An 18169-nucleotide genomic window follows, 5' to 3' on the forward strand; every position below is an offset into this window, starting at 1 on the left:
TCTATGACTTTTTATATTATGCGACTCACTGTATTATGTTGTAAAATAGATATTATTTTATTACATGCTTTTTTTTTTGGTATTATGCAGTTTATAGATTATGTTGTTTCATTCACAATATTTTTTTTCAGTTGGAGACCAATTTGTTCAGAATACTATAAAAAATTCAGCCTCTTTTATAAAATTGAAAGAAATATGTAATATATATGTAATGAAAATGTGTAATGAATCCTTGCTCAGGCAAGCCATCAATACCACTCTGCAGTCACAGACCAAGATGGAGCACAAGAATGATGAACTTATATTTTAATTCTGTAAATGGAGTTCATTTTCTCTGCTATGAGTTGTAGTGTGCTCTGCAGGTACCCAGTTTCTAGCCCCCTGAAGGAACAGAGGGTCAGCTTCACACTGCTGTAAAGAATGAACAAGAAACACATCTCTCAAAAGACAAAATCTTTTTTATGCAAAGCCTGGATACTTGCCTACTCCCACACCACCCACGGTACAGCCAATTACATTTTTGCTAGAGATATTTACAGAACTGAACACACATCTGCAATTTATTCTGTTCCATCCAGTAACCTCAGTTGTGGAGGAAAGGCCATGGTATGATTTTTTGACCTTCTGGCAACATGCAGTTGGTTGTGAATTGTGAGGTTCCAGCTTAACTTTACTAATCCTATCAAGGTTGCAGGAACTCTTAAAAAATGCCAAAGATAAAAATCTAACTGGAAACATAATTTTAGGACCTCTGATTTTCATCTGTTTTCCTCATTCCATTGTGACAGTGTAAAGCTTAGCAGAGTGAGAGCAAAAAATTCAGTGCTGCCTGTGTTTGCTTTTAAGTAGAAGTCAGTCTTAGATCCTAGGCTCTTCTGTGATACCACATCCAGCATCTCTATAGCCTGGCCTCTTTGTTGAGCATAGGGATTCCTTTGCTTTATGGTTATGGGTGACCTGTTAAAACAGAAGAAATCCTGGATCAGCATAAATGCAGGCTGTGTGTGTAAGTGTGTAAAAGAAGCTGAGCTCTGTGTCTCTTTCTTCCACTGTTGTTCTCTTGTGCCTCGGATTTCTCTGCACTTGTTCTTGGTACCATAACATCCATCTTGCCATTGGTTTCACTGGGACTTAGAGTTATCTGAAAACTTAAGGCTACAGTTTACTGGTCTGTGTAAGCTCTGCCAGGAAGGTTGATCCTATTTTCACCTCCTTTTCATCTCCCTCTTTCCCTTTGCCTTCAACCAGATACGTGTCTATTGCCTCCTTCCTCCATCGGTGTCAGTCACATCAAGGAACTTACTTTGCCTGGAGACAAGTATTTTCATTTATTTATTTTTGCTGGCACGGGATGAAAAGGATGAAAAGGGAGTGGTGCCTGGCTTTGGTGTGCTGCTCCCAGAGCCAGCACAAAGGGACAGGAGCATCTCTTGGGACTGCAGCCATCAAGTCCTGCTATGAACCTTCCTCCCCTTTGAAAGGGGTTTGACATCTGAATCCACAGACTCCTTGGCAACTCAGGTTGAGTGTATCTCTTTCTGTGAGCAGAAAGAGTGGTGAGGTCCCAAATCAGATTATTGATCCAGCTTTTAATAAGCAAACACTTTTTTCCACATTTCTTTTAAATGTAAAATTATCTTTTTGCACTCTAAAGAGAGGGAAACCTCATTGTCACTAAGAGTGCTGTCACTAAGGGTTTTGTTTACAAACCCATGATGTGGTATGTGAGGTAGAAGGTGATGATGTGGTAATTGGCTGGGAAGATTTATGCAAGAGATCTAACAACTGGCAAGGCAAACCTGTGTGGTTTTGCACTTGTAAATAGCTCCTTTCTAGTTGGTAACAGCAATGAAAAGTACAAATGGTGTAGTTTTTTGTTCCTTTGTGACAAAATAACAGTCTTAAATGGAAGTTTTTGCTTTCACTCACTTCTCAATTCCGTCACATTTCATATTTAAATCAGATTTTAAAAAATGACACCTTGATATCCATCTGTTTGCTTGGAGGGCAGTGGTGCTTGGGAGGCAGGAGTGGGAGGAATGTTTCCCAGCACCTGCAGAGGAGCAAGGGACTTGCAAGAGAAAAGGATCCCATTGGAAATACACCTCTTCTTTTATAATGCTGGAAGCTTGGATGTCCCTTCCTCCTTGCCGAAAGCTGGAAAGCTGTGTTTCAGATGTTATGTTCTTGTAGCACCTAAGCCTTGCACAAATTTTGCTGAAATCTGTTAGCAAGACAGGAAAAGCCAAAGCAGCTGTATTGACTGAAATAAGCAATGGTAACGGCTGTAATTTTTTTTCTTTTTTTTTTCTTCTTTTTTTTTTCTTTTTTTTTTTTTTTTTTTGTGTTTTCCTTCTCAGTTTCAGGAGTTTAGTAACCTTCCCAGGTGAGAGCTGTGGCCTTACCACAGGAATCAACCACTATGTTTTCAATTTTAGAACTGGCCCAGAGCTTTCAAAAGTATCTGAAGTGCAAAAGGTTTGATTTGTTGGATATCCTACTGATGACATCTCCAGGTCACTGACAATTGCAAAATGTTAACCCTTCAGCCCTGATTTCATGGGTGCCCATGAGAAAGGGTTCTTACTGAGAGCATGGCCTGGTATTTAATAGAAATCAGGATCTTGTGGGTCTCTCATGCACACAGAAAACAGATGGGTTTGCTAACCACATATGGAGGACTTTCCTCTGGAAGATCACAGTGAATTTCTGAATACCATAATGAAACAATTATGAGTTTGAGCTGTTCAAACCTCCCAGCTGATCCTTGTCCATGCCGGTTTAGTAGGACATGAAAAAAGCATTTATTTATAATTATTGAGGGTATCTGTATAGCAGAAATGTAAGCAGGCTGTCTCTGTAAAGGATTTAATTTTAATTTTCATTAGTAAGAAGAAAAGCAAAAATATTACCATTGGGATATGCTTTTCTTTTTGAAATAGTTATATTGTCAATTCTGGTATGAATTCTACACCATAAAATAGTCAAAATACACTTTTGTTTGAACAGTTCTGAAAGAAGTTATACTTAGAACCTATTTTTGTTCTTAGGAAAATTACTGAACAACTTTCCAAGGTTGAAAATAACTCCTACATTTGCCTAATTAATGATTTTTACTTGATGCTAATAAGGTTGTTAAAAAAAAAAAAGACTAAAAAGAAAACAATACATTTTTTTTCATGCATTTTGGGAATGGTTTGTCTTAAAGTAAAAATTATCTGTGTGACTTTGGCTTCACATCAGATGATAAGAAGAAATAGTACTCAAGGAAGCATGTCCCAAACTATCCAAGTGTATGTAAATCACTGTAGATACAAATGATGAAGAGAGCAAGGGGTTGAATCCAGTCTGTCTCATGCTGGATACTGAAGCTGCCTCGTTTCAGACTCAGCTTTCCCAACAAGGACAACTTGTTTCTGTGCAATGTGCTAATAACTTCTGAACTACCTTGGTCTCAAAGGGATGTGCTTTGCTGCAGAACATGGGCCTGCTTTGTGCTGTCAGCTGCTAGAAATCTGTTTTGGATCCACACAGAGTCCAGGAGTGAAATCCTGGCTGCTCTGGAGTGAAAAGATTAGTGCAAGACTAACTAAGATTTCACACTCTCTCCAGCACTTTATAATATTTTCCTTCATGCAGTTGCCATGTGTACAGTAATATTCACACTTCCAGTGGAAATTAATTGGTGGCAGTGTTTTCAACATCTCTTTGTGCTGTTAATTGCTGATGCCAGAGCTGCTATCAGTACCAAACAGCCCATCAAACCTTCTTGTTTGCTTGACCTTGTTGGTGAAGGAGAATACTTGAGCGTACTGGCATAGACTTTGCGCTTTGCAGTTTTAGACCCTGAACATTCCCATTGCTGCCTAGCTAATGGGGTGAAGGATCAGTACAGCTGAATACCAGTATTTTTGCCACTACCTTTACTGTGTCATTGCATAATCTAGCTTTGAATTTGAGAGCTTCAAGCCTGCATTATTTGGTAACATTGATTGCTTTGGTACCTATTTGATCTGCAATTTTAGTAGCATTTGTACTTTCCTAAAGAGTAGTTAACAAACTAAACACCAAAAACCACTAAAACCCCACAATAAATCAATCAAACAAACAAACAAACAAAACCAGAGTGGATTCTACACACTGATACTGGCACTGAAATGTAAATGATAAATCCTTTGAGAATGAGCTCCTCACCCCCCAGCAGTCTCCCCCATCCCCAGCCATGCTGCCTTGTGGCAGTTGTATTCCTCTTAATCTGGGTGGGTTTTTAAAAATTTATCTCAAATTAAGGTGGCCTTGTAATCATGGTCTTATCCTACTGTTTTGAGATATATTATCTGCTGACTGTGCATGGCTGTTACTTGCTTTATACCAGAGATGAACAGTTGGACTCCCTGCATCTATAAATTTAAATGTCATTTTAGGGCTGTCACAAACAGCAATTAAGTTGAAGTCTGCAGTAGGAATTTCCAGCTCTTTATAAACTTTCACAACTAAACTTTTTCTTCTAAAAAGTGTGCCTAGAAAAAGAAAGAACATTTAAAAAGGTTTTTAAAGTATATTACATTCAAAAAAGTCCAGCAAGCAAGACTTGCCTCCGCAGGGAAAGCTAACTAGAGCTCATAGTGCAAACAGCATCTGAGTATCCAGGGATCTAGGCTAGCTGCCTATCCTCAAGAACATTCCTGTAGCACTTATAAATATTAAGGTCATCCTGAGGCAGAACGAACAAAGAATTACTGACAGGTATGCAATGTTTTTATTTCATGATTGGCTTTCAGGTAGTTGTGCAGTTCCACACCCATGCCTGCAGCCAGCCTCTGACATCCTTTAGAAGGATCCCACAGTCATCCTCAGCTCAGCTCCTGATCAGCCCAGCTCAGCTGTCCAGCCCTGGTTCAGGCAGCCCCCTGCGAGGGCAGGGGCCTTGGTTTGGCCAGCAGGCAGCTGTCCCAGCAGGAAAATCAAGGGGTGTGGATGTACATCTGCAGGGCAGCTTGGCAAGACCGAGGAGGGGCAGGCAGCCAAAGATTGCCGTGGAGGAAAGAGCAACTACCAGTGAGGGGGAGGAAGGGTTGGACAGTTCCAAGTACAGCACAATCCCGATTAAATGTTACGGTAACAAATTATTCTCACCTCTTCTCGCCATCTTCAGTCCAATGATAAACGGCATGACAAATCTTTGCTAACTTCTTTAAACTGCAGGTTCCCAGATCCTTTTTGTTCAAATGTAAGCCCCAACTTGAAGTATACCTTTATATGGGGACACCTGGATTTGGTTAAACCTTCTGTATGCATGATGGAAAACCCACAGAAAGACAGAGGTGCTTTTTCTGCTATCCCTGCTTCCATGAGCTGCTGTTTCCAATGGCGGGAAATTGAAATACTGTACAATAAATGCTTATTGCTGTAATACTTAAATATTTGAAATCAGTTAAGGGAGTTTTTTTTTTTTTCATTTGAGTGTTGCTTTATTTAGCTATTATTAGTTCTGTGGTTTTTAGATCACCACATCCTGACCAACAAAATGGTCGGAATTTATTCTGGGCTGTGTCATTTCTTGAAGTCTGAGGGATGAAAAGGGATGGTTATCTCTTGTCAAGCTCCTTGGAGAGCAATGAGGAAATGAACAATAAAAGGTTCTTTGAGGCTCTTTTAACTGTAGTTTATCATCTATTATATTTACTGATGTGTGGAAACCAACAGAAATATTTTACATGTTTGTAGTTACAAAGCCCTTAACAGCTGCAGCTATGAGCTGAGCACTCACAGCTTTTTGAAATGTGTTTTTATAAATGTAACATTAAATCATTGTGTTTTTGTAAACCAGTCTCCTGAAGAAAATTCCTGAGATAATAATATATGGCTTGATTCACCAGTCAGGGCTGGTGAGTGGGTACTACTTGCTCTTGCTTGTTTTCTAACTTCAGTGAAGCAATACGCAATATGAGCATTTTTGGGGCAGGATTGATAGTGACTAAAATGCACAAAGCAGCACTGCATTTCATTTCACCTTGCTGGATGCAGTGCTGCATGGGAAATCAGAGTGGGGAGATGAAAATTGAGTGAGTTGAGTCAGCACAACAAAGGGCTTAGGACTGTGCAAACCGCTCTCTTGTCACCAGGATTGGGGGACACAGCAAATGGCTCCACATTTCTTCATCCCTGAGGGAGCCAGGTCTGGAATTTGCAGGGACTCAGCACTCAGCAGCACCGGTCAAGCAATTACTGTGGAGAGAGCTTTTTACCCCCAGGGTAGCTGGGTCTTCATTACCATCTCCTGTTCCTCATGGGTCTTTTCCTGCAGTTTTAGGATAGGACTGTGCTCTTCTGCGTATTGCCCTCCCCCCCTGCTTTTCTCTTCTCATCTGGCCTGAGTGGACTTCTTGCATCTAATCGTCTCCACTGGGAATGATTAAGCTATTAAGCCGTGTGGATCCACTGCAAAGGAGGGCACGAAGGGGGCTCTTCTCAGCCGTACGCATTGCTGGTTAATTGTTCCGCCAAAGGCGTGTGATAGAACAAACACACTGAGAATGCAGACATGTCAGCTCTTGTCTTCCACAAGAAATTCACTTTTTGGCATCCAGATTGCTGTTCACATTGTGCCTGTACCATCTGCATTTACGCCATTGCAGCCCTGGTGTGGGTCACTGGCTGGTCTGAAAGTCTGTTCCTCTGGCAGGGGCATTCCCCAAAGGCCCCTGAATGCCTCTGCCATTATCCAGCATGCAGATTTATCCACTGAACCTGGCCAAACATGAGTCCCATGCATTGGGATTCCAGTAAGTCAAGAAGTCTGAGGACATGCAACAGTAAAACAAAGATCAGCCAGTCAACTTCCAAAAATTGCTTTAAGCCAGAAGAGACAATGTTGTTTCTGCTGGTCTGTTTTAAATCAACCCAATAGTGCTTTAGAGCCAGAGCTATAATTCAGTAAAACCTGATACAATCATGGAAGGCCATAGAAAGTATAAGGAAATACCACTGGAAGGTGAAACGAACAGATACTGCACATGCCAGTTAAATACTAATTGGACACACTGCAGAGGATGACAGGTTACCTTTTCAACAAAAATCTTTAAAATTACAAGGCTTTGTCTGCATGCAAAAACTGAACCATTTTCCCAATGCTACTTGCAGCTGAAATATTCCTATATAGGAAAGATTACTGCTATGGGAGTTTACTCAGTTGTATCACTGATTGCCATATTTAGGCAATTATTCATAGGTGATCATTTAGGCTACCAGTAAGACAACTTCCAGGATCTTTGTCCCTGCAGAGGAGTTCTGAGGGTAAGGAGTAAGGTGCAAGAGTCTACCATCCCTTCAGGAGCTGCTGCTGCCACTCTTCCTCTGCAGAGGCCCTAAGGAGCAGAGATTAAAGTAATTGGTGACATTTTTTATTAAATGTTTCATTTTTGGATTGGGTTTGCTTCCTCTATAATTTCTCTTAAATTGATAGCTACATTCTGTCCATTTTGCAGAAATACAAATTGAGTTTTACCACACATTTTACTTGAGAGGTAAGTTACTGGCACACAAAAGTTAAGTGACTTGGCATGTGAGAAAATCTGCTGTAGAGCTAGTATTGGAGGACACCAGAGCTACTTCCCACCTCTCCCACACCCATTTCTGTCTTGTGCTTCTGCCTAAATAGGAAAAGTGAAAAATCATAGACTGATAGAATTGTTACTGCTGGAGAAGATTGGTTGGTCTAATAGCATCAAGTCCAGCCGTTAACCTGACGCTGCTGTGTTCACCACCATGTTCCCTGGTGCCACATCCACACAGGGTTTTTAGTACTTGCAAGGATGGTGGTTCTGTCCCTTCCCTGGGCAGCCTGTTCCAATGTCTGACCACCTGTTCTGTGAAGAAATTTTTTCTCATATCACAGAATCAAATAGTTTGGAAAACACCACTGAGATCATCGTGTCAAAGCTATGACTGAACACCATCATGCCAACTAGACCTGGCACTAACCCTCCCCTGGTGCAACCTGAGGCTGTTTGCTCTTGTCCTGTCACTGTTACCTGGCAGAAGACACCGACCCCCACCTGGCTGTAGCCTCCTTTCAGGGAGTTGTAGAGAGTGATAAGGTCTCCCCAAGCCTGCTTTTCTCCAGGCTAAACACCCCCAGCTCCCTCAGCTGCTCCTCACCTGAGGGGCCCAGAACTGGACACATGATTTGAGGTGCAGCCTCACCAGTGCTGAGGGGGACAATCCCTGCCCTGGTCCTGCTGGCCACCCTGTATCTGCTCCAGGCCAGGATGCCACTGGCCATCTTGGCCACCGGGGCACACACTGGCTCATGTTCAGTTGCTGTTGACCAGCATCTCCTGGTCCTTTACTGTGGGCAGCTTTTCAGCCACTGTTCCCCAGCCTGTAGGACTGCATGGGGTTGTTGGGACCCAAGTGCAGGACCTAGGACCTGGCCTTGTTGAACCTCATGAAACTGACCCCACAGTTAATCCGGAGTGTCCATATAAAATAAAGTGTGAAAATTTCTGGTGATACTGGTTTCATAGCTTCTTTCTTACAGATTCAAGGTGACTTATGGGTAAGATAGCCTTCTAGTGAATGTATTGTTTCCATTGAAACATCAGGACAATATTATTATTCACTTAGGCTCCATATTTTTATCATTAAAAGTACAGATCTAGACACTACACATGTTTTTTGACCTTTTTACCAAACACTGTAATGTTATGATTAGATACAGAGAAGTCTTAATGTCATTGAGGAATCAATATTATCTTTATTTTCCTGCATTTTTTTTACAATGTTGATGTGACTTTTTCTCTATTTAAGTGTTTTAAGATATACAGTAATGTTGGTCAGTATATTTCTATCAAGAATATTTTGCTTGAAAATGTCCTATGGTCATACAAAACCTCCAATGTTTGTATTTGTTATAGCTTTTACAAACAAAATGCTAGCTTATTTGAAATTAATTAATAAGCCACACTTGGTGAAGGAAATTAAAACCAATCACATGGCAGTTATATTTTATTCTGTTTTAGTACTGACTTAATCTTCCATGATATTATTTCTTAAAAAGTGGATCCATTTGGTTCGTGTCACACCGTTGGAGGTTTTGGCACTGAATCTAGTGAAGTCATCATCCAGACCTTGCCCTGAGCCTGGAAACATGGCGCATATTTTTACTGTGATTACCAAGAGCTGACTAAAATGATTTCTAAGAAAGTGTTTAAGAGAAACTAAAGATAACAGACTGCAATAGCCAGAGCTGTCTTCACAGAATCATAGAATGGTTTGGGTTGGAAGGGAACTTAAAGACCATCTCGTTCCTACCCCCCCCTGCTGTCAACAGGGACAGCACAAGGCCAGATTGCTCAAAGCTCCATCCAGCCTGGCCTTAAAGAGTTCCAGGAATGGGGCATCCACACCTTCTCTGAGAACCTGTGCCAGTGCCTCACCACACTCATAGTAAAGCATTTCTTCCTGATATATGATCCAAACCAACTCTATTCCAGCTTAAAGCCTTTTCCCTGGGACCTGTTACTCCAGGCCCTTGTGAAAATAGTCTCTCTTCATCTTCCTTGCAGGCTCCTTTTAGGTACTGGAAGGCCAAAATAAGGTCACCCAGAAATCTTATCTTTGTCAGCCTGAACAAACCTAATTTCCTTAGCCTTAGTTCCTTATAGAAGATGTGCTGCATCCTTCTAATCATCTTTGTGGCCTCCTTTGGACTTGCTCCATCCGTTGTTCTTCCTGTGCTGGGGACCCCTTAGCTGGATGCCATACTGTTTGCAAAGCACCATTGATGCTATGAAATATCAGTAATACAAGAAAAAATAACATTGCTGTAAGAAAAAAAAGATTGATATTGATAAATGATTGATGAACTTCAAAAGTTCAGAGATGGGAAAATTGAATTCCACTAATTTGAAAGTTGAATTGATGTTTCAAAAAAAAAAAGGAAAATTATCTTGCCAGATTAATTTTAGGAAAAATGGGGGCTTTTACGAGTACCAAATGATATGATGTAAAGAATTCTGGAGGTTTTGTCTGCCCAGGAGTTGATAGCACATCCGTGTAATTAACCTAACAAAATAAAGTCTAACGCATAACTCGTTTTGCTGCTTACTTTCTCCTCAGGTTTGCCAATTTGTCGTGTCTGTCAACGGCCTCAATGTTCTCCATGTGGATTACAGGACAGTAAGCAACCTCATCCTGACCGGCCCGCGAACAATTGTCATGGAAGTGATGGAAGAAGTGGAGGCCTGAGAAGGCACAAAACCCCTATTACTGGACATTTTTGTGAGACAAATAGCAACAGCCATGGATTGTCATGACACAAGGCAGCAGAATGTTGCTGTGTCTGAAGAGATGATTTTGCTTTTAGGGGAGGGGGCTCTCTTTCCTTTAACAATAATAGCACTGGTGATTATGCTAAGATGTGAACAATAGATACCAGCTTATTTTCACTGTGGACTTCTCTGTGCCCAACAGAGACAAGATCAGGGCCTTTAGGTGGTCTGTCCAGCCATGGCTGCATCGGTCAGAATGGGTTCCAGCCTAAGAGACCATGCATATTTCCTCACAGTCCACTGCTGGATCAAAGTACTTCAGGAGGTTAAAGAGCCAAGCACTGTGGGGTCGGGGTGTCACAGATGGTTTCAATGAGATACTGACATTGATAAACATTGTCCTGGTGTCCAACTTTGTCCCTGGAGCACGTGCAGTCACAGTTGCTCTCTCCTTGGGCTGAGGGACAGCTGATGAAATCCTGGCTTGATTACAGTCAAACACAAATGAACTGCAAATGCATGAGAAAAGGTGTCTGTGCTCTGTAGAGGATAGTCTGGTATGAATGTTTGGGCCTTACTGATTACATGGGTTAGTCTAGAAAGAAAATGGAAAAACGTGTGGTCTTTTACAAAAACTGCCTTTGAAAATTGGTCATTTGGTTTCAATGCTTGTGTGCTGGATTAGGTGCTTGAGTATAAAATAATTGATTTTGAGGATTTTTCCATACCTGTAAAGGAAAGGTGCCTCAGTCTTATTATTCATCACTTTGAAGAAATTTTGGACACCTTAATTCCCAGAAGAGGAATATTTGGGAGGTTGTAGTGGGAAATTCACAGTGTTAGCATAAGGAATGATACATCCAGATTCTCCAGTAGCAAAAGCACACTTCAAATTGAAGCAATGTACTTGAATGTACATGAAGCTTATCAGCACTTTCCAATCATCTGATGTTTTGCAAAGAACCAACTTCCCTCATGAGCTGCATTTGACACTGTTACAAATAAAACATTGTATTTAACTGACTCTTATTGTTTCTCAAACAGTAGGATTTTTTCATTGAGGAATTAATGAAGAAATATTTTTTAAAAACATATATAAAAATTCCATATTCTGCAGTTAGGTGACTCTTCAACTCAATGTTAGGGGGACTGCATGGGTTTTCTTTGATCTTTGAACTGAATTAATACATCCTGCTCCACAAAATCATATATACATTTTGCAGACTTTCTCTGTCTAAATTTTACAATTAAAGCTTGACTTTCTATATGCACATACCACAAATCATCCAATTCTGGGGTGGGGAAAGTATTTTTCCTCAAATAATTTTGAAACATGTTTTGTATTAAAAATTGTTCTCACTAAATAAATTGCTCTTTCAGGTTGTTTTTCATTCACTCAAACACTTTTACTTCAGAGATACAGCTAGTCTTCAAACTCATGTATTCCTGCAGCTTTGTAGGAAGAAGTCCTTGTGTTCCTTGTTTCTGGGTTTGTACATCTGTGATTGTATTTTCACCAAGAACACTTTTTATATTCCACTAATATGCAGCAGTGCAGGGAGGTATAAAACTGCAGCTGCTTCCTCAATACTAACCAGGCACCAGAGTGTTTGGAGGGTTTGTTCAAACTGTCATCTATGACAGTTCTGAATGCCGATTGTACTCCCCAAAATTTTGGTACACATGTATATGCCATAGTGGGTTACATTTTACAGGTCATCCAAAATAAATAGCTGGGCACACAACGTTATATTAGATTGTAATAACTGTCCATGGTGTCCACTCAGAACACGTGGAAACAATCTTGTTGTTCCAGAAATGTTTCAGTATGCTCTAAGTATTTTGAGTTTGTGAATCCAAGAATGCTTCTCCAAATATTTCTATTTAATTTTTAAAAATTTTTTCTTTTTTTTTTTCTTCTTTTCTTTTTTCTCCCTGGGTTGTTTTGGTGGCTTAGCCCCTTTAAAATATAAATTCTGCATGTTAGGTTAAGTTAAATATTAAAATTGAAGGATTTTCTTAGCAAAATGCTAATGATTCTCTCTAATGCCATCATGGGTTCGTCTGTATTACATCTCTTGCCTTAGTTAATATTCTGCTAGAAGTTCTCTGTAGCTCACAGATAATTAAGAAACTGGGTCAGAATTTGGCTTAATAATGCATTACAGAGTGCACTTCAGACTGGAGCAAAAAGAGTGGGAAGGGGGGCAGGGAAAAATCTGTGCATTTCATTATGTTACAGATTGGAGATGGCATCTTGATTCACAAGATACATTAGTCTCTATCACAATTTGAGCACAGCTACTTGCCTTCTGTTTAACAGGGATTTCCATATTGTGTTCTCAACTTGACTGACAACCCAGGATTTAATTAATTCTTTCCCTCTTCAGCATGACAAAGGTATTCAAATGGTGTCTGCAGTGAAATTTTGTATTTTAGAAGAAAGGATGAAAAGTAAACAATTAAGCTATGAAATGTATAATTTCCAATTAGATTGCAGTTTTTCTGCACACAGTCCTGCATATGCTCTGACACATACCACAGCAGTCAGCGTCAAACTATCAGGCCATTCAGAGGGCACAGAATTTTAAATATAACAGAGCACCTTGCTTCCTGCAAAGTGCCAGGGGAAATGTAAGATTATTCATGGAAGTGAGGCATTTCAAGAGATGTATGAATATCACAGTGTAGAATGAAGCAAGAAACCAGAAATTAAAAAATGAACTCTGGCATCAGCAGTAATAGCTTCATTAAAAAGACAGGTGTTTTTGTAAGACTTACTCTCTTCTCTGATCTCATTTTGGTTACTGTAGATCTTGCAAGATCCTCTAATAAATCTTTAAGCCTTAGTCACTCAAATTAGTGCCATTCCTCTGTACATGTACATTTGCAAATAATTTATGGACATCTTCAAGCAATGTAATATTTAATTAAATTCAAGTAGCAGTTAAGCTAATTGGAGCATTAAATTAGTGCAATATTTATCATATTTTTTTCTAGGTATATTTCCCTCAAGATAAATTGTTTTCATTATCTTTTTCAAGATCAAATACCATATATTTGTACTATATACCATGTATATAGTATTGAACACAACTGGTTCTATAACTAGTCCCATGGAAGGCATTTCATTCACACAATGATGCAATAATCCACTTCAGGTGTATCAGAACTTAATTGTCTGCATTTTAGGTCTGCATAGAAGCTGAAAATAAAACTTTCAGAATTAAAAAGACATTGTGTCATAGCAGCATCTGAAATATGAGTGGGTGTGGCCTGCTGTACCTTCTATGAGATTGCATTCAGGACGATGTCTGGAATGAAAAGGTCATGCAGTAGGATTGTTTTTCCAAGTGTTTTTCTTAATTTTTTTCTCCATTTTCTGATCACACTCTCACTAATGACTAGAGTGCTAGGGATGTGTCAAATGCTGTCCCAGAATTACTGGTTTAATGGTCAGCTTGTTCCCTTAGCGTGGTCTGGATCTCTGAGAAAATTGCCCCAGTGTAGTTCAGAGAATAACATGAGATCTGAATTTGGTGCCTCTTGGCCTTCAGAGCAGAGACAGTCTCTGCACTGCCTTGATGTACTAATGTAGACATAAACAAATGAGAATAGTCTGAGGTTTAGGAAGAAGAAGCAATTGATTCCTTTCTTCTTCTGTCTTTATAACTGTAAAGCATGGAGGTTTCCTTTTTCTTATCAAATTATAGAGTAATGCTCTAATAATTTCAGATAGTTCTGGGAATCAAATACTAATTTTTAATGTTAATTTTTTTAGATAAGTATTATTTTAATTTTAGAGACAGAAGAAATGGAAACAATATGTTTTGTGAAAGTGTTTAATGCAAGACAGACTGAGAAATCAAGTGCTGCAATTATGAGTATTTTCTTCCCAGTGTGTAATTGGAGCTAGACTACTTCTGTAAGTGAAAAATCATGCATATGTCACATACATAAATACAGTTAGACCACACCACTCTTCAAATAAAGCGAACTACTAACCTTTTACAATAAAATTGTCATTAAAGGTTTTCATAGATCACCCTTTTAAAATGTCTTTAACTGGTGAGTGATGTGGCTTTTATTTTTCACTTTCATGTGCTACTTACCAAAACAGAAATAGTACCAATTCAATAATTCATTTGTATACTCACAGTGCAGATAAAAATATCATTAATATTCCAGAGAGACTGAATGATTTTAAACCATTAGATTTCTCTACAAATGTGTACATAAATAAATATCTATAGCTTAATTTTTAAAAGGAGTCACTAATGCAAGAGACAATTTAAGAATGTCAAGGATGTCACAGGAGTCAATGATACAATTAATTTATACTATAAAGACAATGTTTCATGTATAGCTACCTAATCTTTGTGCTTGCAATTCCTCAGGAAAATTCTGAAATACTCAGAAGGGAGTAGCTATAACTGTCAAACTGAATGCCCTCTAGGAAAATGGCTGTGGTTTTGCACTTAGGTATCCACTCCCATATTGGCCATGGGAGCTGTGAATTTCCAGTGCTGTTGAAACTCAAGTTTTATAAGCACAGACTCAAAATGCAATGCTTACCTTTAAGAGCAGGGGTTGAAGCAGACACTGTACTTTAGGTAGCACAAATTTTTGTACTGTCTGTTCTACAAAGATGCTGCCGTATACCCCTAGGTTTCCCATCCTGTGTCACTGTAACTCTACTTGAACTTTGAGTACAACAGTCTCCTACTGTCTTTTGTATGGACTTGTCAAATAGTAATCATAATTTCTTTTTAGAATTTGCAGGTGATTTGCAGAGGAAAACTCTCTTTTTGTGTGCAATCTCTTGCTTCTGTTCCTAAGGTGCTTCTACCTAGAGACATCTACAAACTGCTCCCTAGATTACCGTGCATAGTCAGCTATTCTGACCACTACAATTAGTTATTCCATTGTGCCTGAGCAGCTGAACTCCTCCTCTCCAGGGAAATGATCCCATCCAGCAGCTCCTGCTGCTGCTGTGTGCACCCAAACAGGCCAGGCTGGGGAACACTGGTCAAAAGGACAGCCCACACCCACCAGACTGTTTTGCCTTTACCCGTGATTTATGGATATGTTTAATTTTCTTTCCTATTCTACTTATTTTGCTGCTTAGTTGACATTGGTCCTACTTTATTCTTCAAGCTCAAAAATAATTTATGGAAGATCTTGATGGTCCTGCTTCTTTGTATTTTTATTGGTCTATTTTTGAGAGCCTCTTTACCATGATCACCATCACTAGGTTTTCATAAATTAGCAGTGCTTATTTAGCAAGCCTAATATTTCAGGGAGACTGATGAAATGGATGCTGCTTTACAATTAAATGTTCGTTCACAAATAAACAAAACCTCAAGACAAGAGAACAAAATAAGAAAAAGTACCATAAATGATGGAATAAAATTCATTTTGTAAAATGACACCACATCTACTCTTAACAAAGTTATGTATGATTCCTAATACAGATGGGCCACAGCTTTCATGGATTTTTTCAGGTTATGAAGACAAAAGAGGAGATCTCCAAGGAGAGGTGTTTCCTTTGGGCCTCTGGGTGAGCTACCCATGACTTCCCTCCCTCCCGTACCAGCTGGAGCACAGCCTCCCATCCATAGCTGGGCTTGGAACCACATAAATGCTTATCTTCACTGCTAGCTGTAAATGACTGCATATTTTTGTAATTACATTTTGTTTTCCACTTCAGGTTTAAGAGTTTCTCTTATTAAGCAGAAAAACAATTAATTTCTCCATCTATCTGGTAAAGATGTGTTGCATTTTCTCCCCTTATGTTGCAGTGGGATGTGTGATGAACAGAAATACTTTTCAGTTTATACTCAAGCCTGACTCAGAGAATATTTGTTCTTGTTTATTTGCCAGAGAATACCTGCACTTCTCAAAGCAAAACTCTTCTGGGAAAATTTAATGAAAATTTTACAAAAACCCTAGCAAAACCCGCAATATGATGCCTATTAGTAGATCAAACCTGGAAAATACTTAGTGTGTTCAAAAATTATTAAAAAAAAAAAGAAGAAAAATGAAGATAAGTTAACTTGTTTTAAAATTCTTGGTGATGATTTTAAAGTATAAGCAAAATGAATGCAGACCACAGAAAAGAATCTATCAGACAGATGCAGTGAAGGGATGTAGTGTGGAAAGGTTCTGTCATAGAATGATAGAATGGTTTGGGTTGGAAGGGACCTTAAAGATCATCTAGTTCCATTCCCCTGCCATGGGCAGGGACACCTTCCACTAGACCAGGTTGCTCAGAGCCCCATTGAACCCAGCATTGAGCACTGCCAGGGAAGAGACAGTCCTATAATGAATGTCCTATTAAGTTTCTTAATAACATCACAGACAGAAAAAAATGTTGTTCTTCTATGGCTAAATTTACAGTTTATGATCCTGACCCTGCCTTTTCAATAAGAACAAAGATGTAATTAATGCTTTTACGTTTATAAACATTCAATCCTAAAATGCAGTACATAAGAATATAGTAAAGATATATTTAGATGGGAAATATCTCCCTTTCAAATATAACAAACTATCCAAACAAAACATACCCTTTAACAAAATAAGTTCCCTTTACATTATGAAGTAATTTAAACATTTTTTCATACCTTCTATTTATAAAATAGAATGCAAACACTGCATGCATCAACTAAAAAGAAATGCAGGCTTGAATGAACAACTGTTTTGTCAATGGAGCTATGGGGCTAAACTGAGTGCTTCAGGTTTATTAGCAAAAGTTTAATTAAGCATGATGCTGAGCAAAGCTTGGGAAATATGAAGTGAGTACACTCAGAAGTGCTCAGTAGTTTGCAGGATCAGGAACCCATTTAATTTCTCGAAGCGCCCTAACACCCTTGCTTTGCCTGCAAAATATTTCTAGAACCATGATAAGATTTTCTTAAAACTCATTTAAAAATTGTAGGTGGGATGTACTAGCTTTTATGGCTGAACTTGGAAAGGAAGAAACATGAAAGTGTTTGAGATCTTAATGTTACATTTCCTCAATGTCTGTTTTGTTTTATAAGCATTTTCAGCTCAAGTGCTTTCTGGAGATAATGTTATGCACCCTTTGTTTGTTACTGCAGCTGGGAAGTATGTGCGTTTTGTTTGTTTTGCCAGAATGAACAAGATCCTCTTGAATATTAAAATATTCAATATTTCATTTTCTATTACACTCCATCAGGAAAATTGTCTATTAAATGCTTAAAAGATGCATTTACAAAAGACTGCTGAGTTACCCTCTTAATATTTGATTTTCGTGATAAAATGTGTGTTATTGTGTGTTACATTTTTGTTTCATTTCCCACTGTACATGATTGTATCATTGTTCATTCCCCTAAGAAATTATTTTCTGGGGGTTATGGATTCACATTCCTTATAATATTCAGCATTCCATTTAAATATAAATCCCCTGGACCATATCTACTATAGTTAGAGAAAAAAAAAATCTCTTCTGGTTCAGAAATTTTAAGTTGGAAGATGAAGGCACAAAAAACATTTACCTTAACTCTTGCTGATTACTGCTTCTTTCTCAGAAAACAGACAATGCTGTCTTAATGTGCAGAGCTCCGGGAAGTCATGTAATACAGGAATAAAAACTTCATGATTAGGATCAAATTGTCCACATTTTAAAGGCTCTTTGATGATACCCTTTTCTAGTAGTTATCATGATTAACTCCTAACAATGGGCTTGTGATTGCAAAGATGACCTCTGGCACACAGGTTAATGCAGTGCTCTTTTCCCAGCACTGCAGATAGTCTGAAAAAACATCACAGCAGGGTGATGGCATCTACTTCTACTTACCTAATTGGAATTGGAGCTCAGAAATGAGGGGCTTGGTTCTGTTGCATTCACATAAATGTCAAGTGCCATTGAAGAT

The 18169-nt window shown here is 38.9% G+C and overlaps 1 protein-coding gene across 3 annotated transcripts in view; it reads left to right on the forward strand.

Annotated features, from left to right (window-relative positions):
* Positions 1-11654, forward strand: part of DEPTOR (DEP domain containing MTOR interacting protein) — a 75149-nt gene extending 63495 nt beyond the window's left edge. For 2 of the 3 annotated variants that reach the window (XM_038129267.1, XM_038129266.1), the window contains one exon: positions 10123-11654. In XM_038129267.1, the coding sequence (XP_037985195.1) occupies positions 10123-10251 (129 nt within the window). In that variant the 3' untranslated portion in view covers positions 10252-11654. Of the gene's footprint in view, positions 1-7487; positions 7527-10122 lie in introns of those variants that run through there. The other variant, XM_038129268.1, reaches the window with a different exon arrangement.
* Positions 11655-18169: the final 6515 nt, after the last annotated feature.

This window comes from Motacilla alba, chromosome 2, assembly GCF_015832195.1.
Source record: "Motacilla alba alba isolate MOTALB_02 chromosome 2, Motacilla_alba_V1.0_pri, whole genome shotgun sequence".
In the NCBI taxonomy this organism is placed as follows: domain Eukaryota; kingdom Metazoa; phylum Chordata; class Aves; order Passeriformes; family Motacillidae; genus Motacilla; species Motacilla alba.